This window comes from Heptranchias perlo, chromosome 1 (genome assembly GCF_035084215.1).
Source record: "Heptranchias perlo isolate sHepPer1 chromosome 1, sHepPer1.hap1, whole genome shotgun sequence".
Classification (NCBI taxonomy): Eukaryota; Metazoa; Chordata; class Chondrichthyes; order Hexanchiformes; family Hexanchidae; genus Heptranchias; species Heptranchias perlo.
In genome coordinates, this window is record NC_090325.1 from 65699956 (window position 1) to 65725843 (window position 25888).

The window sequence follows — 25888 nt, forward strand, 5'->3', positions numbered from 1 at the left end:
ATGCTAAGTATATCTAGGAGAAAACAATCACCAACTTTTGAATCAACTTTTTATTCACTTCAACTCTTTGGACTTAACACTGGGCATGGGAGTCTGAACAGGTGTCATAATCCAACAATGTAGAGGAAGCAAAAAAGCTGCAGATGCTGGAAATCTATCAGAAATAAAAACATAAAATACTGGACATATTCAGCATGGCATGCAGCATCAGTGGAGGAAACAATAGAATTAATGTTTGGGGTATGGACATTTATCAAAAACTGTTTGGAAAAAGCTCCACACTCAAGAAATTAATTCCTGTTCTTTCCACAGATACTGCCTGAGGGTTTCCTGCATTTTTTCATTTTAGCGCAGAGCAGCGAGGTTAAAGATGCCAATGATATAATACAGAATCACAAATCTTATGGATAATGAAATCTTTTTGACAGATGATGGCCAAGGAGTAACTCTAGTTTCAAAACTGGGAATATTGTGCATGGGTTGATCACAGTTGCTCATAAGATTTTCCCCAGAATATATAGAGGCATACTTACTAACATCAACTGGATCCAGATGTATTGGAACAGATTTTGCACTACCCAAGTCATTATTTGCCTCCACCCAGATAGTATTTAGAACAAAATAATGGATGTGTGGGTATAAAATTGCGAATGAGTTGTTCACGCCATTTGGCAGCTCATATGGCCTCAATTCACCAGATGCAATTCTGAAAAACAAAAATTAGGAAATGTTTCAACATTACTGTGCTTTTTACAATGTATTAAGCTCAATAAGCCCTACTGTAATAGTGTCCATTTATTGAAGTGGTACAATGATCTTTATGAGCAATATTCCCCCTCAATATATGTCATTCTAACCTACCTGCAGGAATACAATTGACTGCATAGCTACTTTTGATGGGGAAAAGGATATAGTTCAGATTTTGTTCTCTTTTAAATGCTTCCCCTTAAAGTTTCTTTACTGGTGCTGTGTTTAAGAGTTAGACTTTGTAACAAATTCTCATGCTTCTAGCAGTTTTTTTCTTGGAGAACATATGAAATATACAAAATTCTTATAGGGCTTAACAGGGTAGATGCAGGGAGGATGTTTTCCCTGGCTGGGGAGTCTAGAACCAGAGGTCACAGTCTCAGAATAAGGGGTAGGCCATTTAGGAATGAGATAAGGAGAAATTTCTTCACTCAGAAGGTGGCGAATCTTTGGAATTCCCAACCTCAGAGGGCTGTGGAGGCTCAGTCATTGAGTATATTCAAAACAGAGATCAACAGATTTCTAGATATTAAAGGCATCAAGGGATATGCGGATAGCGCAGGAAAATGGCATTGAGGTAGAAGATCAGCCATGATCTTGTTGAATGGCGTAGTAGGCTCGAGGGGCCGGATGGCCCACTCCTGCTCCTATTTCTTATGTTCTTATGAAGATTTAAAAGACAGCAGAGGTTTTTACCATTAACAAGTTAAAAGATCATTCGTTCCAGTTGGATGACATGGCAACACCTTCAATGGGCTCTACGATCCAAAACCTGGTCCGTAAAGTTAATGTCTAAAATTATCAGCTAACTTCTAAATAGGTGATAATTGAGACATCATAATATCCAAAAACATAGGAAAGAAATTTTAATTTAGAGATTTCTCTTTATGCTTAAAAACTGGACACGCAAAAGAATAAAATCAATCATTAACTTGCCTGTAGGAAGACAACAGGCAACTCAAAACCACTTGCATGATAAAACAACTGCATACTTACGACAATTTAAGGCGGTAGCTGGTTGGCAAGTATGTATATCTTCCCGGATCCCAGGAGCAAGTCATATTTTTGTCATAATATGTAATACAAGACAAGTTTTTTGGCTTGTCTGGTGGCACTAAAAGAAAAACCAAAAGTGCATTTCATCATAATTCATAACAAAAGAATATTCAGCACTATAAAGAAATTAACATATATCCTACATCAGGAGCTTTTTTGTCTTTGTGGTACATGCCTAAGTAGTTCAGTCTGGTGGGGGCACACAGGTGAATGTTAATATGCATACATCTTAAATTGCTTATACTAGTAGAATTTGGGTGTTCTGATTAAGATTTAGCCAATGAGACAACAGTATCAAGAACAGTCCTTGTTGTGTGTAAAATGGCTGTCATGTTTGCCCACACACTTCAAAGCAATTCATTGTATGTGAAATGCTTTGAGGTATTGTGAAAGATGCAGCAAGTCACTAAAATAGAACTGAGTTGGGTGGGTTTTGTGGACTGAACTGCTGGGGCTCGAGAGCCTGCACATGGCTCACAGGCTGTAGTTTGGAGACACCTGACCATTTCATCATATAATATTTAATCAAAATAGTTTTAAAATTTAGAAAAAATGTTAACACATTCATATCACTTTTTATCAGCTACTCTTCATTTTTCACTCAAATCTTTTAGATAAAAGGTAACGGGGTAGGACAAGCTGTTCCTCAAAATGTTTCCAAGTGCATGGGCTCTCAGTGATCTGACCAGAGAATTCCCCTGAACTGTGGCAATTTGAACTTCAAACATTGGAAGTAGTGTGAATGCATGGTTTCCTTCATGCACTGGCTCCTGACTGGTTAGCTGTGTCCCTTGTGGTATCACTGCTATGTGAGTGGGGTTGGTCTTTCAATGCACACCTATTTGCCTGTAGGTGCTTGAAATCCTAGTATGTGCCTGGTGGAAGCACAAAGGAGGGGGGGGGGGGGGGGGGGAAATCACAGATTCGATCCCACCATCAAAAATGGAATACAGCCATACTAATTCTCCCTACTGATAACCCAACCTTTTCCTATGGTATCTGGACAATACTGAATGCTCAAAATGTATGTATAATAATACAACTGTAATAACTAAACTTTATTATATACATAAGATTTTGACATTATCTCTGTGCTTCAATCCAGTCTCTATCCTCACAATCTTTTTCATTCTGGTCAGCTTAACTTCTGGAATGTCTCATTCTACATAATGGCTACTTCTGGAATATCACTTCTCCTATAATATCCAGGAAATTAGAAGGTTAGAAGGATTGATAAACTAGAAATTCCTTTTTTACCCCTCACCACTCCTCTCGCCCCTGGAAAAACACTTACATCCTGTTGTAATTTGTATTCCGAAGACAGTTGTTACTTGGTCCTCATTGAGTTGTACATTGCAGGTCAGAAGTGCACTCCCAACAATGGAAATGGTCAATGTGATATTAGACACTGTACTATTGACTGTGAAGAAGTGGTCTTCTGGTATTCGGTTTTCCTTCAACTTCCAGAATATCTGATTTGCATCTACGTCACTTTCTTTTATGAAAGAATCACTAAGGATGCAGGATGCTTCTAGTTGTGATCCAAATTTAATTACTGGTGACTCAGGGATGATGTAGGCAGGTCGCTCAATAAAACTATCTACTAATGGAAAGAAATAAAACCATTACAGCAACTAAATAGAGATACCTCAAAATAAATACGTTACTGTGTTTACACACTTGCAATGGATTAAATGCACTTGGTACAAGCTGTTCTTTTTCAAAGGACATTGAAATAAAATTCACGTGAAAGGGGAGGGGGAAGAATCTGAAAAATTAGTACATCAGAGCAAACTTTTAAATCATCTTTTCATAATTTCTTGGATTGTACCTCAAGTGGAAGGTAAATGTAGCATAAGAGGTAGAGTCAGTACACCTTGCTGCTTATTGTGGAAAATCAAAGTCATATCTTCTGATAAAAGTAAATGATCTGAATTAACCATTTCCAATTTGGCTCCAGTTCAGTATCATCCACCAGACCTCAAGCTTGTGGAGAATGGTCAGAAAAAAAATCTGGAAATTGTTGAATTCAATGATTGTCTTTTATGTTTACTTTATTAAATAAGGATACTTGACAAGATGTTTTAGTGGTAGTTTTAGAAAGTATTGTGGAAGTGCTGAATTTAAACTGACAGAACATAGAAAAGCCATGACCTAGGACAGTGGGACTCACTGAACTTTTGAAAGGACCACAATCCCCAGTTTTACTTCAAGCCCACTCTCAGTAAAGTACCAACAAACTGTAGTACTGAGTGATGGTATGAGAGTCTGCTGGCCATTTTCCACGCAGTGAAATCCTGTTTTCAATCATGTCTTCATTGGCAGTTGCTGAGTGAAGGCCATGCACAGCTGTAAAGGAACTGGGGAGGTGGAGGCAGATGCAGAACTAATGGTTCTATGAAAACTGTAAGTTCTATGGATTTAATGGCACTCTTTCATTTGTGCAATGAATATTGGAATAGCTTTCCCTCTTCTGGTAGTAGAGTCAAAAAGGAGGAAACAGCACCAAACCCAGGTAAGCTAGCACCTCACGACTGGTGGGGGGGGGGGGGGGTGGCGGAGGGGAAATGTGCATGGAGGATCAGAGGCATTAAATCTGTATTTGTCTTGTGACTAGATTACCTCAAGTACTTGAAATTCTATATTCCGGACAAAGATTAAGAACACTTGGGGCCTTGAGTACTAAGAACACTTGGGGCCTCCTTTCTACACTTCACCCTCCCTCCCCAATCCATGGATCTGTATTTCCAGTCATTGTTATGGAGAGCTAACCCTGTTTAGATATCAATTATTACAAATCATTTAAATCCACTGTGAAAACTACCAAAACATCTGACTTCCTAGACAGTAAAAACATTAGAAAAATCAGGCATGAGAAAAGGCATTATTTGAACACTGATGTACATTGCTCGCAACAAACTCGTTTTTGTAACATCACAACTCCGGGAATCTTGTGCACGTCACGAAGTAATTACGTAATTCCTTGCAACACCTATGACATGAAGCAAGCATAGTAAATTAGTGTCTCGGCCCACTGCACATGCAAAGCAACATACGAACATACAAAATTGACGGGCCACTAAACCAACCCGTAAGAGGTTTTAACAGGCTGCTCTCCTCTCTCCAACCAAAGGCGGCAGTATAGAGATGATAATCAACGCATATCAGAGTGAACAGATTGGCTGTGCTCTCCCGTGGTAACTGTACCAGTAGATTCGGGTCTGACATCACAATCACAGCCAACCAATGCTGTTAAAAAATCCATAGTAATCCTGAAGGAAATGCAGTTTTTCTGCGTTATGGCGAGTTTTACGAGGGTCCCATATTTGGCTAAAACAGTTACTCAAACGAGTGTCAGTAACAGAGCAACTGTATCGGTGATAATACAGCAGCAATATTAGATTAAAGCACAGCAGGCCATCCTCTGACCGAAGTAATGAATGCACCTTGCCGATTTTAACCATGTTTTTGACATGAGGGGATACTTCGGTTATTGAGTTGACTTGCAACTGAAAATCTTGCACTTATCTGATGTTGAAAAAACTAGCTTTAGGCTCCAAGTTTCCAATGCAATTCAATATCAGGGTTTCTGAAAGTCACTGCTTTTGATTTTCCCCATCTTAGTGCAAGCAAAACATTACAAATTTAACTCTAACATCTACCAGTTCTGACGAAAGGGCTTTGACCTGAAACATCAACTCTATTTCTTTCTCCACAGATGCTGCCTGACTTGCTGTGCTTTTCCAGCATTTTCTGTTAATAACAAATTTAATACCTGTGCCAAATATCAAAAAGATAAGTGACAAGTTATTAGACATGGCATTTAATTCTTCTTTACTTACCAGTCCTAAAGCACACACTGATTTGTATGTATAGATTTACTACCAACGTCAACCGGCCCCACTGGTGAAACATGATTCTGGTAGTCACTGAAAAAATAAATGAAAAAAAAAGTTCGCAAAGATTTAGCAGATTTTGAAATTAATCAACTTACATTAGAGAGGGTGCAGAAAAGATTTATTAGAATGATTCCAGGGATGAGGGACTTTAGTTACGTGGATAGACTGGAGAAGCTGGGGTTGTTCTCCTTGGAACAGAGAAGGTTGAAAGGAGATTTGATAGAAGTATTTAAAATCATAAAGGGTCTGGACAGAGTAGATAGAGAGAAACTGTTCCCATTGGCGGAAGGGTCAAGGACCAGAGGACATAGATTTAAGGTGATTGGCAAAGGAACCATAGGTGACATGAGGAAAAACTTTATTACACAGCGAGTGGTTAGAATCTGGAATGCACTGCCAGGGGAAGTGGTGGAGGCAGATTCAATCATGACTTTCAAAAGGGAACTGGATAAGTACTTGAATGGAAAAAATTTGCAGGGCTAAAAGGGAAAGGGTGGGGGAGTGGGACTAGCTGGATTGCTCTTGCATAGAGCCGGCACGGACTCGATGGGCCGAATGGCTGCCTTCTGTGCTATAACTTTTTTATGATTCTACCTCAACGTTAAATTTTGAACTTGTATAAATTTTAGATACATCTACACAGAGCAAAAATTAAATAGCAGTGCAGGATTGCACTAGGTGGTGTTCCATCATGTTGCCCACAATTCCCCCCCTCCCAACGCTGTATTCAACACAACTGTCATCTTCTATTAGCTCACTGCAGGGCAGCATCAAAAGCCTTGGAGCAAGTTATCTATCCATATTCTTTGCTGAGGACTCACATGACATCAAGAAGAATGATAGCCCAAAAGGGTGAATTTTCCTTGATTAACCTGGACAAAAATCAGTCCGTTATTAAATAGCTGTTAATACAGTTAACAAGCATCAACAAAGCATTAACCCAGTTTAAATTACTGGATCACAAATACCTGAACCTCAAAATGACTAACTACAGAGGGTATCTATAGGGGTTACTGGTCAATTCCATAAGAAAAACGTAACATGATGCACTCAATACACTATAGGGGTAATTTTATGAAATTTCGCTTCCAGTGCAGAGACTTGTCTGCCAAGAACACGTGTTGGGAATTCCGGACCGCGTTTCCCATGTTTTACATCCGTTAAAATGAATGCATAGAAAATTGTGGGGTGAGTGCACACAAATTCTTGGTATGTACTCCTGGTGAGTAAAGCTTTGCATCAGGAGTGCAATTTAATAAAATTACCCCTTGTATGTACTCAACTTCAAATGAAAATACTGTGAGCTCAAGTTCAAGGGCTACTGGCAATCAACTGATTTGTCTAAGTTGGTTAAGTTTTATCATTTCTCAACTCAATCACTGGATGCATTATGGTGAGTGATATCTATCTTCATGGAGGACACAATGCAGACCACCTTGCGTTTTGTGTCTCCAATGAAAAATATTAGCATGCCGTTATGTAATCAGGTAGCGAGTTCCACTCATCACCCAGTGGTTCCTCCCCAATAACAAAATCAGAAACTTGGTGAAAAATGGAAACAAGTAGAATGAGGAAACTATCCGTGCACAGAGTCAGTATCTAATGCACAACACTTAATAGCTTCCTAATTGCAATGTAAAACAGCTAAACAACAAAGTTAATTACTAGAATGAACCTCGAGGACATTTGGTTACAAGTTATTCTAACCTTGAATAGATCACTGGCAGGGCTACATTTGGAAAACTGTGTGCAATTATGGGCATCCAACATTGAATCTTCCTCAATCTTCCTATTGCATTTTCAAAGAGCAACAAGGATTATTCCAGGACATGGAGCTGAGTTATAAGGAAAGAATTTCAGAGGTTTATTGGAGGAATTAAGATGACTGGTAGGTGACACAATGCAGGGCTTTAAAACTCAGACACATGGGGCATGATTTTTACATGGAGGCGAGTAGGCATTGGGGGGGTGGGGTGGGAAAGACAATCGGATGCGAAACCCGTAAATAAAGTTGGCAGGTCGCGAGGGTAATAAATTTTACTTCCGGATTTCGCGCCTAGCAGCTAGCCTGATCGACAGGCTGGTTGGCTGTTGGGCAGGAATCAGAGAGAAGAGAAGGAAGATTGTGCGCCTTGGAGGTATGGAGGGGTCATGGTGATTATTGGGGGTGGGGTGATCACTGGGATTCGATCGCGTTAGGTGAGTTTGTTGGGTCTGGATGAAGCACAGCTGCACATCCTGGCCCACAAGCAGTGCAATAAAGGCACTCACCTCATGGATCCGGCCGTTCTCGCCTGCCATGAATCAGAAGCGATGGGAAACCCAAACAGGTAAGGTTAAATTCACTTTTCATTTCTAATACACAAAAAATTAACTGCCTCAACTATCGCAATGAGGTATATTGCCCCTTTAAGTATCGGCCCGCTGACTAAGTGCGGACGGGACTTCCAGGTTTGTGTTGCACACGTGCATCCTAACGCGCAAGGATGAAACCCAGAAGTGGGCGCGTTGGAGCCAGGATGCAGTCCTGCCGAAGAATTCAACTATTTTTACTGCCCACCCGTCCCAAGCCCACCCATTCTTAGGGGTTAAAATTACTCCCATGGTGTAGCTGTATAAAGTTATTTTTGTCAGATTGAGCACTAAAGGACACATGAAATAAGATTTAAACAAACCCAAAATTTAGAAGAAACCCCTCCCCCAACAGTGGCATATAGAAAAGGCTCCCAGCAAAAGCTATGTTGATTACATGAACAGGAGTAGGCCATTTAACTGCTTGAGCTTGTTGCACTTAAATTGGTCGATCTGTACCTCAACTACATTTACCAATCTTTGTTGATATGTATCGATTTCAGTCTTGAAAATTTCAATTGATCCAGCATCCACAGCCTTATGGGGGACAAGTTCCAGCCCAATAGCTTCACCCATCTTCTTACAACACAACAGTTTCAGTTCCTCGAAAGGAAACTTGTATGTATATGCAAAAGATGTGACTTCACTGACTAAATACATAACCACTCACTGCACTCCAAAAATTAATTGCTCTGAAGCATTGAGACACTGTCATGATAAGGAACTATATAAATTCAAGTACTTGTTTTTAAATCTACATTTTGACAAAATAGAAACTTAGGATGTGCTGATTGTTACGTAGGTAAATGGGTCTGCCGATTTTGTGCACAGCAATGCCCCACCAGTAGTAGATATAATGGATAACCATGGCTGATTCCATCCCTAATAGGGTGTGGCTTAGCGGGTAACACTCTCGCCTTCGAGTCAGAAGGTTGTGGATTCAAGTCCCACTCCAGAGACTTGAGCACATAATCTAAGATGACAGTACTGCACTGTACTATCGGAGGTGTTGTCTTTCGGATGAGATGTTATTCCGAGGTCCCATCTGCCCTCTCAGGTGGACGTAAAAGATCCTTTGACACTATTTTGAAGAAGAGCAGGGGAGTTCTTCCTGGCGTCCTGGCCAATATTTATCCCTTAACCAACATCACTTTAAAAAAAGATTATCTGTTCAATAGTTACATTGATGTGAGAAAATTGGCTGCTGCGTTTCTTACATTACAACAGTGACTACGCTTCAAAAGTACTTAATTGGCTATAAAACGCTTTGGGACGTCCTGGGGTCTTTCTTTACTTTTTCACTCCTGGTCTTGAATGCGCTGCAATAGGGAGATACGTCAGGCACCTCCCAAGGGGTGGGTGTAATACTGAATGGCAGCACTGACTGGTTCACTGTTGTTTTCCTGGAGGTGAGCAAGAGTGGTATTACCAGTAGCCTGGAGGCAGGTATTCCCCACCTTGCTAAGAAGTGTGCAGCTCAAGAGCGATTGATAAGGGAGAGAAAAGTACATCCAAGTATTTAAACATAATAAGAACATAAGAAATAGGAGCAGGAGTAGGCCATTTGGCCCCTCGAGCCTGCTCCGCCATTCAATAAGATCATGGCTGATCTGATCCTAACTTCAAATCTAAATTCATGTCCAATTTCCTGCCCGCTCCCTGTAACCCCTAATTCCCTTTACTTCTAGGAAACTGTCTATTTCTGTTTTAAATTTATTTAATGATGTAGCTTCCACAGCTTCCTGGGGCAGCAAATTCCACAGACCTACTACCCTCTGAGTGAAGAAGTTTCTCCTCATCTCAGTTTTGAAAGCAAGTTATAGTCCAGCAATTTTATTTTAAATTCACAAGCTTTCGGAGACTTCCTCCTTCCTCAGGTAAATGTTTCAGGAGCTCCTTGAAGCCTACGCATTTATACATATCGAACAATACATGGTGTTTACAGACTGCCCCTGCAACTGCCCGTTGCCAAGGCAATCACCGTGTTCAGACAGAGAGGTGTCACCTGCAGAACCCCCGAATACACATTCAACAAAAAAACAAACAGGGAAAAAAAAAGAGAAAAAAAAGAGAGGCAGAAACATCCGGAAGGCAGAGAGAGCCAGCAAATGACCCATTATATTAAAAACAGATAACATTTGTTCGCTGGTGGGGTAACGTGTAGCGTGACATGAACCCAAGATCCCGGTTGAGGCCGTCCTCATGGGTGCGGAACTTGGCTATCAATTTCTGCTCGACGATTTTGCGTTGTCGTGTGTCTCGAAGGCCGCCTTGGAGTACGCTTACCCGAAGGTCGGTGGATGAATGTCCATGACTGCTGAAGTGTTCCCCGACTGGGAGGGAACCCTCCTGTTTGGCGATTGTTGCGCGGTGTCCGTTCATCCGTTATCGCAGCGTCTGCATGGTCTCGCCAATGTACCATGCTCTGGGGCATCCTTTCCTGCAACGTATCCCACGTAATCCCCGCGTGGGAGACTTCTACTGCCTCCCAAAGATACACAAAGCCAACACACCCGGACGTCCCATCGTATCAGGCAACGGAACCCTGTGTGAGAACCTCTCTGGATACATCGAGGGCATCCTGAAACCCATCGTACAGGGAACCCCCAGCTTCTGTCGCGACACTACAGACTTCCTACAAAAACTCAGTACCCACGGACCAGTTGAACCAGGAACACTTCTCACCACGATGGACGTCTCGGCACTATACACCAGTATCCCCCACGATGACGGCATCGCTGCGACAGCATCAATACTCAACACCAACAACAGCCAATCTCCGGAAGCCATCCTACAACTCATCCGCTTCATCCTGGATCACAATGTCTTCACCTTCGATAACCAGTTCTTTACCCAAACACACGGAACAGCCATGGGGACCAAATTCGCACCCCAATACGCCAACATTTTCATGCACAAGTTCGAGCAGGACTTCTTCACTGCACAAGACCTCCAACCAACACTATACACCAGATACATCGACGACATTTTCTTTCTATGGACCCACGGCAAGGAATCACTAAAGAGACTACACGATAACATCAACAAGTTCCATCCCACCATCAAGCTCACCATGGACTACTCCTCAGAATCAGTTTCTTTCTTGGACACACGAATCTCCATCAAAGACGGGCACCTCAGCACCTCACTCTACCGCAAGCCCACGGACAACCTCACGATGCTCCACTTTTCCAGCTTCCACCCTAACCACGTCAAAGAGGCCATCCCCTATGGACAGGCCCTGCGAATACACAGGGTCTGCTCAGACGAGGAGGAACGCGATGGACACCTACAGACGCTGAAAGACGCCCTCGTAAGAACGGGATATGACGCTCGACTCATCGATCGACAGTTCCGACGGGCCACAGCAAAAAATCGCATAGACCTCCTCAGGAGACTAACACGGGACGCAACCAACAGAGTACCCTTTGTCGTCCAGTACTTTCCCGGAGCGGAGAAACTACGCCATGTTCTCCGCAGCCTTCAACATGTCATCAATGAGGACAAACACCTCGCTATGGCCATCCCCACACCTCCACTACTCGCCTTTAAACAGCCACCCAACCTCAAACAGACCATCGTTCGCAGCAAATTACCTAGCTTTCAAGAGAACAGCGTCCACGACGCCACACAACCCTGCCACGGTAACCTCTGCAAGACATGCCAGATCATCGACACAGATACCACCATCACACGAGAGGACACCACCCACCAGGTGCATGGTTCATACTCCTGTGACTCGGCCAACGTTGTCTACCTCATACGTTGCAGGAAAGGATGCCCCAGAGCATGGTACATTGGCGAGACCATGCAGACGCTGCGACAACGGATGAACGGACACCGCGCAACAATCGCCAAACAGGAGGGTTCCCTCCCAGTCGGGGAACACTTCAGCAGTCATGGACATTCATCCACCGACCTTCGGGTAAGCGTACTCCAAGGCGGCCTTCGAGACACACGACAACGCAAAATCGTCGAGCAGAAATTGATAGCCAAGTTCCGCACCCATGAGGACGGCCTCAACCGGGATCTTGGGTTCATGTCACGCTACACGTTACCCCACCAGCGAACAAATGTTATCTGTTTTTAATATAATGGGTCATTTGCTGGCTCTCTCTGCCTTCCGGATGTTTCTGCCTCTCTCTGTTTTTTTTCTCTTTTTTTTTCCCTGTTTGTTTTTTTGTTGAATGTGTATTCGGGGGTTCTGCAGGTGACACCTCTCTGTCTGAACACGGTGATTGCCTTGGCAACGGGCAGTTGCAGGGGCAGTCTGTAAACACCATGTATTGTTCGATATGTATAAATGCGTAGGCTTCAAGGAGCTCCTGAAACATTTACCTGAGGAAGGAGGAAGTCTCCGAAAGCTTGTGAATTTAAAATAAAATTGCTGGACTATAACTTGGTGTTGTAAAATTGTTTACAATTGTCAACCCCAGTCCATCACCGGCATCTCCACATCAGTTTTGAAAGAGCAGCCCCTTATTCTAAGATTATGCCCCCTAGTTCTAGTTTCACCCATCCTTGGGAACATCCTTACCGCATCCACCCGATCAAGCCCCTTCACAATCTTATATGTTTCAATAAGATCGCCTCTCATTCTTCTGAACTCCAATGAGTAGAGTCCCAATCTACTCAACCTCTCCTCATATGTCCGCCCCCTCATCCCCGGCATTAACCGAGTGAACCTTCTTTGTACTGCCTCGAGAGCAAGTATGTCTTTTCTTAAGTATGGAGACCAAAACTGTATGCAGTATTCCAGGTGCGGTCTCACCAATACCTTATATAACTGCAGCAATATCTCCCTGTTTTTATATTCTATCCCCCTAGCAATAAAAGCCAACATTCCGTTGGCCTTCTTGATCACCTGCTGCACCTTTGATTATTTTCATAATCTATCTTCCCTTTCTTAATCAATCCTTTAGTTACTTTTTGCTGTCCTTTGATTTTCTTGCACTGGGACCCCCAGATCCCTTTGTACTGCAGTACTTTCCAGTTTCTCGCCATTAAGATAATAACTTGCTCTCTGATTTTTCCTGCCAAAGTGCATAACCTCACATTTTCCAATATTGTATTGCATCTGCCAAATCTCCGCCCACTCACCCAGCCTGTCTATATCCCCATGTAGGTTTTTTATGTCCTCCTCACTCTCTACTTTCCCTCCCACCTTTGTATCATCTGCAAACTTTGATATGTTACACTTGGTCCCCTCCTCCAAATCGTTAATATAGATTGTAAAGAGCTGGGGACTCAGCACCGACCCCTGCGGAACACCACTGGCCACTGGTTGCCAGTCCGAGAATGAACCATTTATCCCAACTCTCTGCTTCCTGTTAGATAACCAATCCTCCAGCCATGTCAGAATATTACCCCCAATCCAGTGATTCTTTATCTTGAACAATAATCTTTTATGTGGCACCTTGTCGAATGCCTTCTGGAAGTCTAAATACACTACGTCCACTGGTTCCCCTTTATCCACCCTGTATGTTATGTCCTCAAAGAACTCAAGCAAATTTGTCAGACATGACTTCCCCTTCGTAAAGCCATGCTGACTTTGTCCTATTAAATTATGTTTATCCAAATGTTCCGCTACTGTCTCCTTAATAATAGACTCCAAAATTTTACCCACCACAGATGTTAGGCTAACTGGTCTATAATTTCCAGCCTTCTGCCTACTACCCTTTTTAAATAAGGGTGTTACATTAGCAGTTTTCCAATCTGCCGGGACCTTTGCCGAGTCCAGAGAATTTTGGAAAAATATTACCAAAGCATCCACAATCCCTACTGCCACTTCCCTCAAGACCCTAGGATGTAAGCCATCAGGTCCAGGGGATTTATCTGCCTTGAGTCCCATTAATTTACTGAGTACCAATTCCTTAGTGATTTTAATCGTATTTAGCTCCTCCCCCCCTAGAGCCCCCTGTTTGTCCAGTGTTGGGATATTCTTAGTGTCCTCCACCATAAAGACTGAAACAAAATATTTGTTCAGCATTTTTGCCATCTCCATGTTTCCCACCATTAATTTCCCGGTCTCATCCTCTAAGACCTACGTTTGCCTTAGCCACCCTTTTTCTTTTTATATCACTGTAGAAACTCTTGCTATCTGTTTTTATATTTTTTGCTAATTTATTTTCATAATCTATCTTCCCTTTCTTAATCAATCCTTTAGTTACTTTTTGCTGTCTTTTGAAGACTTCCCAATCTTCTATCCTCCCAATAAGTTTGGCTACCTCATATGTCCTTGTTTTTAGTCGGATACTATCCTTAATTTCTTTACTTAGCCATGGATGGCTTTCATTTCTTTTACACCCTTTTTTCCCTCAGTGGAATATATATTTTTTGAAAGTTGTAAAATAACTCCTTAAATAAACACCACTGTTCATGTACCGTCTTACCCTTTAATCTATTTTCCCAGTCCACTTTAATCAATTCCGCTCACATACCATCATTGTCTCCTTTATTCAAGCTCAGTACGCTTGTTTGAGAACCAACCTTCTCACCCTCTAATTGGATATGGAATGTAACCATGTTATGGTCACTCATTCCAAGGGGATCCTTAACTAGGACATTATTAATTAATCCTGGCTCGTTACACAGGACCAGGTCCAAGGTTGCTTGCCCCCTTGTTGGATCAGTTACATACTGCTCAAGAAATCCATCCCGAATACACTCAATAAACTCTTCCTCAAGGCTGCCTTGCCCAATTTGATTTGTCCAGTTAATATGATAGTTAAAATCCCCCATAATTATAGCTGTTCCCTTCTTACATGCCCCGACTATTTCCTGATTAATACTTCTTCCAGCAGAGTTGCAACTATTAGGAGGCCTATATACTACGCCCACTAGTGTTTCTTCCCCTTATTATTCCTTATCTCTACCCTAACTGTTTCATTATCCTGATCCTTTGTCCCAATATAATTTCTCTGTATTACAGTGATTCCTTCCTTTATTAATATAGCCACCCCACCTCCCCTTCCTTCCTGCCTGTCCTTCCTGATTGTTAAATACCCTGGCATATTTAATTCCCAGTTGTTGTCACCCTGCAGCCATGTTTCTGTAATGGCCACAAGATCATACCCATACGTAGTTATTTGTGACGTTAACTCGTCCATTTTGTTACGAATGCGACGTGCATTCAGATAAAGAACTTTCAAATATGTTTTGTGACACTTAGTTCCTGCTTTTTCCTTTTTTAACACTTTACCTTTTACTTCATACCTTCTGTCCCTTCCTGACACGCTTTCCTCTGTCTCCCTGCTCAGGTTCCCAACCCCCTGCCACAGCTTTGATGCTGGGTTAATCGCCTTACGCCTTCTAGTTTTTATTTTATCTGTCGTGTCTAAAGTACACTTTCTTTCCGCTGCTCTACGCTTTTCCCTTTCACTTGTTCTTGAACAACTGTCTTCACCCCAATAATGTCTTCACGTGCAAAAACTATTTGAGAATGAAAGAAAAAACGGTTGTAGACACAGGTACATGTCAAGTTTCTGGAGTTTTGACCATTTTTCAATAGGAAGGATCCTGATAGGAATTATATTAAAATGCTTTTAAGTTAAAGCTTGTTTTAAAATGAATTAAATTCACGGGTGACCAAGGCTTTCACGTATGTATTAGATATCAGATGGGGCGTCTAAACTAGCATTCCGTAGATAATAATTTGACATTTTAGCGACCGTTCACGATCTTACTCTATTGTACGCAGCAGGGGTCATTACCACATACCAACTCCATATACCTGCCTTTGGCCCATATCCCTTAATACCTTTGGTTGCCAAAAAACGATCTATCTCAGATTTAAATTTAGCAATTGAGCTAGTATCAATTGCCGTTTGCGGAAGAGAGTTCCAAACTTCTACCACCCTTTGTGTGTAGAAATGTTTTCTAATCTCGCTCCTCAAAGGTCTGGCTCTAATTTTTAGACTGTGCCCCCTACTCCTAGAATCCCCAACCAGCGGAAATAGTTTCTCTCGATCCACCCTATCCGTTTCCCTTAATATCTTATAAACTTCGATCAGATCACCCCTTAACCTTCGAAACTCCAAAGAATACAACCCCAATTTGTGTAATCTCTCCCCATAACTTAACCCTTGAAGTCCGGGTATCATTCTAGTAAACCTACACTGCACTCCCTCCAAGGCCAATATGTCCTTCCGAAGGTGCGGTGCTCAGAACTGCTCACAGTACTCCAAGTGCGGTCTAACCAGGGTTTTGTATAGCTGCAGCATAACTTCTGCCCCCTTGTACTCTAGTCCTCTAGATATAAAGGCCAGCATTCGATTAGCCTTATTGATTATTTTCTGCACCTGTTCATGACACTTCAATAATCTATGTACCTGAACCCCTAAGTCCCTTTGGACATCCACTGTTTTTAACTTTTTACCATTTAGAAAGTACCCTGTTCTATCCTTTTTTGATCCAAAGTGGATGACCTCACATTTGTCTACATTGAATTCCATTTGCCACAGTTTTGCCCATTCACCTAATCTATCAATATCGCTTTGTAATTTTATGTTTTCATCTACACTGCTTACAATACCACCAATCTTTGTGTCATCGGCAAATTTAGATATGAGACTTTCTATGCCTTCATCTAAGTCGTTAATAAATAGTGAATAATTGAGGCACTGTGTTTCGCCTTACGGTGGAATAAATTAGCTTGTGATTCAAACTAAATTTCGCCTCCTCTAGTGTTAACTTGGTCCGTTTTTGGAGAGATTGAAGTAGTATACGTGCGAAAGACCCAAATGTCCAATCCAGATCACAGAGGGATGCTTACTGTTGCCGTGGGACGATTTACTATGTTAAAGGCACTATGTAAATGCAAGTTGTTGTTGTTGCTACATGCTGGGTTATGTTGTCTTAGATACAGGGCAGTGAGTGTCAGCTCCAATAAAAGACGCTCAGAACATTTAGAAGGAGTGACCAATGCCACAGAAACCAAGTGTCTATGGCAGATCCAAATAGTTAATAATGCATGGCCTAATTTTAAAACAGGCATGGAACAATTAGGAAAATAATTGATATTGCATGAGAAATTTTAAAACATCAATTAGCAGTAGCGATCTGTAGCAATTTACATACTACAATAAGCCTCTGGTAATGCATAATTATTACAGAAATTGTAGTCACCATATGGATGCCACACTACTGCCTTGTTGATTTCTTTACAAAAAGAATTGTATATCTACCTGCTTCACTAGTGAAGTAACTGTTGTACTTAATGAGTCAAAAGTCCGTAAGTACTAGAACCAGCTAACTGAAGTCCCAAAATATGTTTATAAAACATCTCAATCACAAGAATACAATCCAGCAGAAAGAGGTTTGTAGTAGTTTGAAAGTATAACAATGCACATCAAACCTACCGTTATCAACGCCAGTAGATTGCAAGTTTCAGTTGTATAGTGACTTTCTATCTAAAAGCAAGAAGTTACTGCAAACAGATTTACATAATTTGAGTGAAATTTCCCAAAGATGCAGCCAGAACCTGAAGTTGTACAGCAATCACTGAGTCATATCCTCTTCTATTTGTGGTATTGTATAGTTACACAATGTCCTTTTTCAATGTAGACTGCTTAACAGTGTAGTTTAAGGATGCACAAAAATTTCAAAACAAAATGTATCACTGGTAACTTGTACCTTACCACTTCACTGCATATTCCAACTTTAAAAAGTAGGTTTTCTACATCATTAGTTTTCATCAAAATGGTCAAATATTTCTAAACACAGTGCTGTCCATGAGTTTTACAGCACATGCAGGAGGATATGCCCCCTCCTGTATACTATAATCAGTTGCCCCACAATAATAGCACATTATCACTTCCTTAAAATAGAGGAACAGATTGCAAATATTTTGCCAAAGCTCGAAGGATCAATTTCTCACTCGTATTTTTAAAACTTTTTTGTGGTCATCAGGGTGTCTTTTATGTGCAGAAACCCATCGCTACGTTTAAGAGTCTCCAACACAAGCTACTAAGAAATCTACACATACTTGTGGTGGTTTCTCTTCACTCCATGTGCAATACACACACTCTTCATGTATGGTTACATCCCACATATCCAAGTCCAGAGAACTTAGGTACACATTGGCAGATCAAAGGCATACAAATCCTCAAGTGTACACGGGGTAATGCCTGAGTTAGAATCATAGAATACAGCACAAAAGGAGGCCATTCTGCCCATTGTGTTCATGTCAGCTCTTTGAAAGAGCTATCCAATTAGTCCCACTCCCCTGCTCTTTCCCCATAACCCTGCAAATTTTCCCCTTCAAGTATTTAATCCACTTCCCTTTTGAAAATTACCACTGAATCTGCTTCTACCACCTTTTCAGGCAGTGCATTCCAGATCATAACAACTCGCTGTGTAACAATTTTTTTCCTCATGTCACCTCTGGCTCTTTTGCCAATTACCGTAAATGTGTCCTCTGATTACTGAACCTTCTGCCACTGGAAACAGTTTCTCTTTATGTGCTCTATCAAAACCCTTCATGATTTTGAACACCTCTATCAAATCTCCCTTTAACCTTCTCTGCTCTAAGGAGAGCAACCAGTTTCTCTAGTCTCTCCACGTAACTGAAATCTTTCATCCCTGGTACCATTCTAGTAAATCTCCTCTGTACCCTTTCTAAGGCCTTGACATCCTTCCTAAAGTATGGTGCCCAGAATTGGCCACAATACTCCAGCTGGGGCCTAAACAGTGTTTCATAAAAGCTTTTTTTTTATTCGTTCCTGGGATGTGGGCGTTGCTAGCAAGGTGAGCATTCATTGCCCATCCCTAATTGCCTGTGAGAAAGTGGTGGTGAGCCACCTTCTTGAACCGCTGCAGTCCGTGTGGTGAAGGTTGTCACACAGTGCTGTTAGGTAGGGAGTTCCAGAATATTGACCCAGCAATGATGAAGGAATGGCGATATATTTCCAAGTCGGGATGGTGTGTGACTTGGTGGGGAACGTGCAGATGGTGTTGTTCCCATGTGCCTGCTGCCCTTGTCCTTCTAGGTGGTAGAGGTCGTGGGTTTGGGAGGTGCTGTCGAAGAAGCCTTGGTGAGTTGCTGCAGTGCATCCTGTGGATGGTACACACTGCAGCCATGGTGCGCCGCTGGTGAAGGGAGTGAACGTTTAGGGTGGTGGAAGGGGAGCCAATCAAGCTGGCTGCATTGTCCTGGATGGTGCCGATCTTCTTGAGTGTTGTTGGAGCTGCACTCATCCAAGTAAGTGGAGAGTATTCCATCACACTCCTGACTTGTGCCTTGTAGATGATGGAAAGGCTTTGGGGAGTCAGGAGGTGAATCACTTGGCACAGAATACCCAGCCTCTGACCTGCTCTTGTAGCCACAGTATTTATTTGGCTGGTCCAGTTAAGTTTCTGGTCAATGGTGACCCCCAGGATGTTGAAGGTGGGGGATTTGGCGATGGTAATGTCCTTGAATGTCAAGGGGAGGTGGTTAGACTCTCTCTTGTTGGAGATGGTCATTGCCTGGCACTTGTCTGGCACGAATGTTACTTGCCACTTATCAGCCGAAGCCTGGATGTTGTCCAGGTCTTGTTGCATGCGAGCATGGACTGCTTTGTTATCAGTTCAGTTGTGAATCCAACTGAACACTGTGCAATCATCAGCGAACATCCCCATTTCTGACCTTATGATGGAGGGAAGGTCATTGGTGAAGCTGCTGAAAATGGTTGGTCCTAGGACACTGCCCTGAGGAACTCCTGCAGCAATGTCCTGGGGCTGAGATGTTTGGCCTCCAACAACCACTACCATCTTCCTTTGTGCTAGGTATGACTCCAGCCACTGGAGAGTTCTCCCCCTGATTCCCACTGACTTCAATTTTACTATGGCTCCTTGGTGCCACACTTGGTCAAATGCAGCCTTGATATCAAGGGCAGTCACTCTCACCTCACATCAGGAATTCAGCTCTTTTGTCAGTGTTTGGACCGAGGTTGTATTGAGGTGTGGAGCCGAGTGGTCCTGGCGGAACCCAAACTGAGCATCAGTGAGCAGGTTATTGGTGAGTAAGTGCCGCTTGATAGCACTGTCGATGACACCTTCCATCACTTTGCTGATGATTGAGAGTAGACTGATGGGGCGGTAATTAGCTGGATTGGATTTGTCCTGCTTTTTGTGGACAGGACATACCTGGGCAATTTTCCACAGGGTCGGGTAGATGGCAGTGTTGTAGCTGTACTGGAACAGTTTGGCTGGAGGCGCAGTGAGTTCTGGAGCACAAGTCTTCAGCACTACAGCTGGGATGTTGTCGGGGCCCATAGCCTTTGTTGTACCCAGTGCACTTAGCCGTTTCTTGAGATCACGTGGCGTGAATCGCATTGGCTGAAGACTGGCTTCTGTGATGGTGGGGATCTCGGGAGGAGGCCGAGATGGATCATCCACTTGGCACTTCTGGCTGAAGATGGTTGCAAACGCTTCAGCCTTGTCTTTTGCACGCATGTGCTGGACTCTGCCAGCATTGAGGATGGGGATGTTTGCAGAGCCTCCTCCTCCCGTTAGTTGTTTAATTGCCCACCACCATTCACGACTAGATGTGGCAGCACTGCAGAGCTTGATCTGATCCGTTGGTTGTGAAATCACAGCTGTTGGTAGCATGTTGCTTCCGCTGTTTAGCACGCATGTAGTCCTGTGTTGTCGCTTCACAGGTTGGCACCTCATTTTTACGTACATTTGGTGCTGCTCCTGGCATGCTCTCCTACACTCCTCATTGAACCAGGGTTGATCCCCTGGCTTGTTGGTAATGGTGGAGTGAGGAATATGCCGGGCCATGAGGTTTCAGATTGTGCTAGAATACAATTCTGCTGCTGCTGATGGCCCACAGCGCCGCACGGATGCCCAGTTTTGAGCTGCTAGATCTGTTCTGAATCTATCCCATTTAGCATGGTGGTAGTGTCATACAACACGTTGGATGGTGTCCTCAGTGTGAAGACGGGACTTTGTCTCCACAAGGACTGTGTGGTAGTCACTCCTACCAATACTGTCTTGGACAGATGCATCTGCGACAGACAGATTGGTGAGGACGAGATCAAGTAGGTTTTTCCCTCCTGTTGGTTCGCTCACCACCTGCTGCAGGCCCAGTCTGGCAGCTATGTCCTTCAGGACTCAGCCAGCTCGGTCAGTGTTGGTGCTACCGAGCCACTCTTGGTGATGGGCATTGAAGTCCCCCACCCAGAGTACATTGTGTCCTTGCTACCCTCAGTGCTTCCTCCAAGTGATGCTCAACATGCAGGAGGACTGATTAATCAGCTGAGGGAGGGCGGTAGGTGGTAGGTGGTAATCAGCAGAAGGTTTCCTTGCCCATGTTTGACCTGATGCCATGAGGTTTCATGGGGTTCGGAGTCAATGTTGAGGACTCCCAGGGCCACTCCCTCCTGACTGTATATCATTGTACCGCCACCTCTGGTGGGTCTGTCCTGCCGGCGGAACAGGACATACCCAGAATTTAAACTCCTCAGCTGCCGTGGCGGGATTTGAACTCGTGACTCTGGATTACTAGTCCAGTAACACAACCACTATGCTACCGTACCCATAAGCATAAGCTTTTGTATTCTATATCTCTACTTATAAAGCCAAAGATCCTGTATGCCTTTTAACAGCCTTCTCAACTTGTCCTGCCACCTTCAAACACTTGTGTACGTACACCTCCAGGTCTCTCTGTTCCTGCACCCCCTTTAAAATTGTACCATTTAGTTTATATTGCCTCTCCTTATTCTTCCTACCAAAATGAATCAATTTGCACTTCTCCGCATTAAATTTCATCTGCCATGTCTCTGCCCATTTCACCAGTCTGTCTATTTCCTCCTGAAGTCTGTTACTCCTCACTGTTTACTACATTTCCAAACGAGCTATCCAATTAGACCCATTCCCCGGCCCTTTACCCATAGCCCTGCAAATTTTTCCCCTTAAACTAGCTAAAACCACGCAGTTTCCCAGACGCTTCCAGCTGATCGTCATGCTAGGTCTGCCCTCTCATTCAGGGTTTGGCTGACAGGGTTATCTGTGGCCGAGGACCGAGGGGAGTAATCTCAGCTCCCAGCATTTTTTTTAGAACATGTGAGCTGATAAAAATAAATGGCATTGGGTGGGTTCTAATGGCATGGCATCTTAAGTGTTTAGACTTTCACACTTTCCCCTCCCCCACAAAAAAGTAGTACCAGCTTGGCTCACTGGTAGCATTCCTGCTGGAGTTAGAAGGTCGTGGGTTTAAGCCCTACTCCAGGACTTGAGCTGATAATCTAGGCTGACAGTTCAGTGCAGTATGTGGGAGCTCTGCATTGTTGGAAGTGCCATTTTTTGGATGAGGCAAAGGTCCTATTTGCCTGTTCAGTTGAACGTAAAAGATCCAATGACACTATTCGAAAAACAACAGTGGATTTCTTTTGGTGTCCTGACCAGCATTTATCCCATAATCAACATCACCAAAGCAGATTAACTGGTTATTTATCTCATTTGCTGTGTGTGCAAAATGGCAGCTGCTTGTGCTTCAAAAAGTAATTAATTGCTTGTGTAGCACCTTGGGACATTCAAAAGAGATGATACAGTCCTATGTAAATGCAAATTCTTTCTAAAATCTTTTTCTTACCTTCTTCCCATTTTGGAAGTAGGAGCAAATTTAAAAGAAAAGAGATTGCACTGTATAAAAATTGGCTTTAAAGGCAGTTTGTCAGGTAACCAAAAGCTAATTGAAAATTAACATTTTTATCCAGTAGATTTGCAAGAGACGTTAGCATACTTGTCAACTCCCAGGGCCTAATTTCATCTGGAAAGCAAAGTCATCCATGCTGCTCGACCAGTTAAAAGGAGAAAACATGCCAGGAGTCATAATTTATTTGTGCTCATTTCTGTCTTCTCTCTTCACACTGTTCTCTCCCATTGCATATTTGCACTTGTAACCTTTTAATTATTCTTTTTTTCTCCATTAGTTTTCCCCCCACTTAGTTTTTTCTTTTTTTTAACCTTCCAAGCCTCAACAAACCTGCATGTGAGGAATAAATACAAAGAAGATTTTGTGTTATATTTTTAATGTACAAAGACAGCCCACTAGACAACTACATTACATTATACATTATTCAGGATGAGAAAGGAGATGAGGGAGGGGGGAAAAAGACAGGGAAGGGGGCTATGGAGGTAGATAAGGTAGAAATTATTTTTTTAAAAAGTGTACAATTTAAGAACATACTGGATAATAGGAAGAAAAGTTAATCACCAATATTACAAACCTATCCTTTCTGTCTTTTTCCAGCAGTGGCCAACGGGCGTGAGCGCCAAAGGGGCAAGGAACACCGCTGGCCCAGAGTGGGCTGATGCACCAGAACACAGCGGGTTTGGCCAAGATAGAGATTCCTTCAAGGGGCCAGCAATGCGACTGGCACAACATGTCTGATCAGAGAAGTGTGCAATGAAGAACTGGCTACTGGAGACTGACCAATGGCAGCCAGACAGGCCAAGGAAGAGCTGACCTAGGGAGGCGGGGTTGTGGAGCAGGACCGGGACTAATGGTAGTCGTGAATAGGCTGATGAAGTGCCAACTTGCACGAAGGCGAGAATGGGCTAGTTGCCAGCCATTGCTGATCAGAAGCAGCACTGCCAGTGGCAACAGTGCTGGTCAGGAGTTGTCCCAATCCAGCAAATTATCAACTGCTAGTGAGGGAGGAAATTAAAAGTGAAAAACTTGAAAAATTTAATTGAATTCCTAAAGTAACCTGCCTGAAGCGAAAAATCACACACAAAAAAAAATCAGGATGATAGAAACAGACCAGTAACTTTCTCCACAGCCGTAGGATTGTACAAAAATCATGGCAAGTTTACATAGGCAGTTTCTGTCGTAAATATGGACACAGAAATTGATAATGGCAAAAAGATGACAAAGTGCGACAAAAATGTGACCATACGAAGTTAAATTGTGCAGTTGGTCAGGATTTGGGGATAACATCCAAATTTGCTCACGATAGAAGATAGAGGGAATTGTGAAGGGAGTGCAATAGCGCAAAAGGATAAAGCAAATGAGCAGAATGGTGGCCGATCTAATTTAACTTAAAGCGTAATATACTTTGAATGCAAAAGTGACAGTTGGGGAGAAATTTTGGGGCCCAAATACATATGTTCCAATAATCCTTTAAGTAAAGGAATTTCTCCAAACCTTTCACCTTCCCCTGTTAGAAATTTAAATTGATAACCCCTGGTCACTGACTACACAACTGGAGGAAATAGTTTGTTCACGTTCAGCCTACCAAAGCCCTTCATAATTTTAAAACCCCCTATTAAATTTCCCTGCCTTATCTGCCCCAGTGGAAACAGTCCCAGTTTTTCAAGTCTCTCCTATTTCCCTTCCTACCATCATCCTGGTGAATCTACATTTTATACTCTCAATGGCCTCAAAAACCTTTCTATATAGGGTGCCCAAAACTGCACACAGCATCCCAACTGTGGCCAAACCAAAGCCTTGTATAAATGTAATAATTCTTACCTCTTGTACTTTATGCAATTACTTTCAATATCTAAAATACTGTTTCAGGGAATTTGAATCCTAGGTATCTGTGTATCGACACTCTTCAATGTTTTTTCCATTAGAGGTATATTCCTATTCTTTGGTTTTCCTCCATATTACCTCACACTTTCCCATATTTATTGCACCTGTCAATTGTCTGCCCATTTGGCTAACCGATGTCCTCCCAAGTCTTTTACAGTTGTCCTCGCTGTTTGAGATTTTACTCCCTATGGTCATGTCCAAACCATCTATATATAAATAGAACAAAAGTGGACCCAGCACTGACTCCCGGGGTAGACCATTTCTAACCCTTCTCCAACCCAGGCAACACCTATTCACCATAACTAGGTTTCCTGTACACCAACTTACTACCCATGTTGCTACTTTTCTTTTTGTACCATATGCCTGAATTTGGTGACAACTCTTCTGTAGGACTCCTTATAGAATGCATTCTGAAAAGCCATAGAAGCCACATCTATTACATTCCGTTTATCTACCCAGTCACCAAAATTTGAGATAAACTGAGTAAAAGTGTATGTAGGGAAAACGTCTTCACAGTTTTGAAATTGTGACATGCACTGTCCCAGAAGACTATTGATGCAAAATCAATTTAAGGATTTAAAAAGCAGATATTTATATGGGAAGAAAGAATAGCACAGGATATGGAGGATAAAAAAAGAAAACAGGGAACTGGGATGAAAACAACAAGAGTTGTATTGACTAGCAAAAATGGAGGAGCAGAGTCAACAGGCCGAATGACCCAACCCATTCTTACGGTCTGATCACAATTACTACATATTTAGTTAACAATTACAAATAATTTAGTGAATGACAATCAACAACAAAAAAGATTTAATAGGATGATACCAGAACTGAGAGGTTATACCTATCCGGAAAGATTGAGCAGGCTGGGGCTCTTTTCTCTAGAAAAAAAGACCGAGGGGTGACCTGATAGAGGTCTTTAAGATTATGAAAAGGGTTTGATACGGTAGACATAGAGAAGATGTTTCCACTTCCAAATATGCAGCTACTTAAGAATCTACATAGTCTGAAAAGTGTGTACAATTTTATGGACCAGATATTCTTGTAGTTTTCTTATACCCTCTGCATCTCTTTAGAGATTGTATGATGATTGGAGGAATTATAGATAATAATCAACAACTTGCATTTATATAGCTGTTAACATAGAAAAACATCCGAAGTGCTTCACAGAGGTGTAAAAACAGAGATTGAGCCAAAGAAGGAGATATTAGAAGAGGTGACCAAAAGCTCGGTCAAAGAGGTGGGTATTAAGGAGAGTCTTAAAGAAGGAGACGGTATATCAGAGCGAGGGGCCTAGGTAGCTGAAGGC

At 42.4% G+C, this 25888-nt stretch overlaps 1 protein-coding gene across 3 annotated transcripts in view; it reads right to left on the reverse strand.

Moving 5' to 3' along the window:
- The window catches only part of il6st (interleukin 6 cytokine family signal transduce), a 66533-nt gene that overhangs the window by 27418 nt on the left and 13227 nt on the right, over positions 1-25888 (reverse strand). For 2 of the 3 annotated variants that reach the window (XM_067986122.1, XM_067986113.1), the window contains exons 3-6: positions 5646-5732; positions 3098-3406; positions 1744-1861; positions 534-706 (exon numbers count right to left, since the gene is read on the reverse strand). In XM_067986122.1, the coding sequence (XP_067842223.1) occupies positions 534-706; positions 1744-1861; positions 3098-3406; positions 5646-5732 (687 nt within the window). The remainder of the gene's footprint in view (positions 1-533; positions 707-1743; positions 1862-3097; positions 3407-5645; positions 5733-25888) is intronic. The other variant, XM_067986131.1, reaches the window with a different exon arrangement.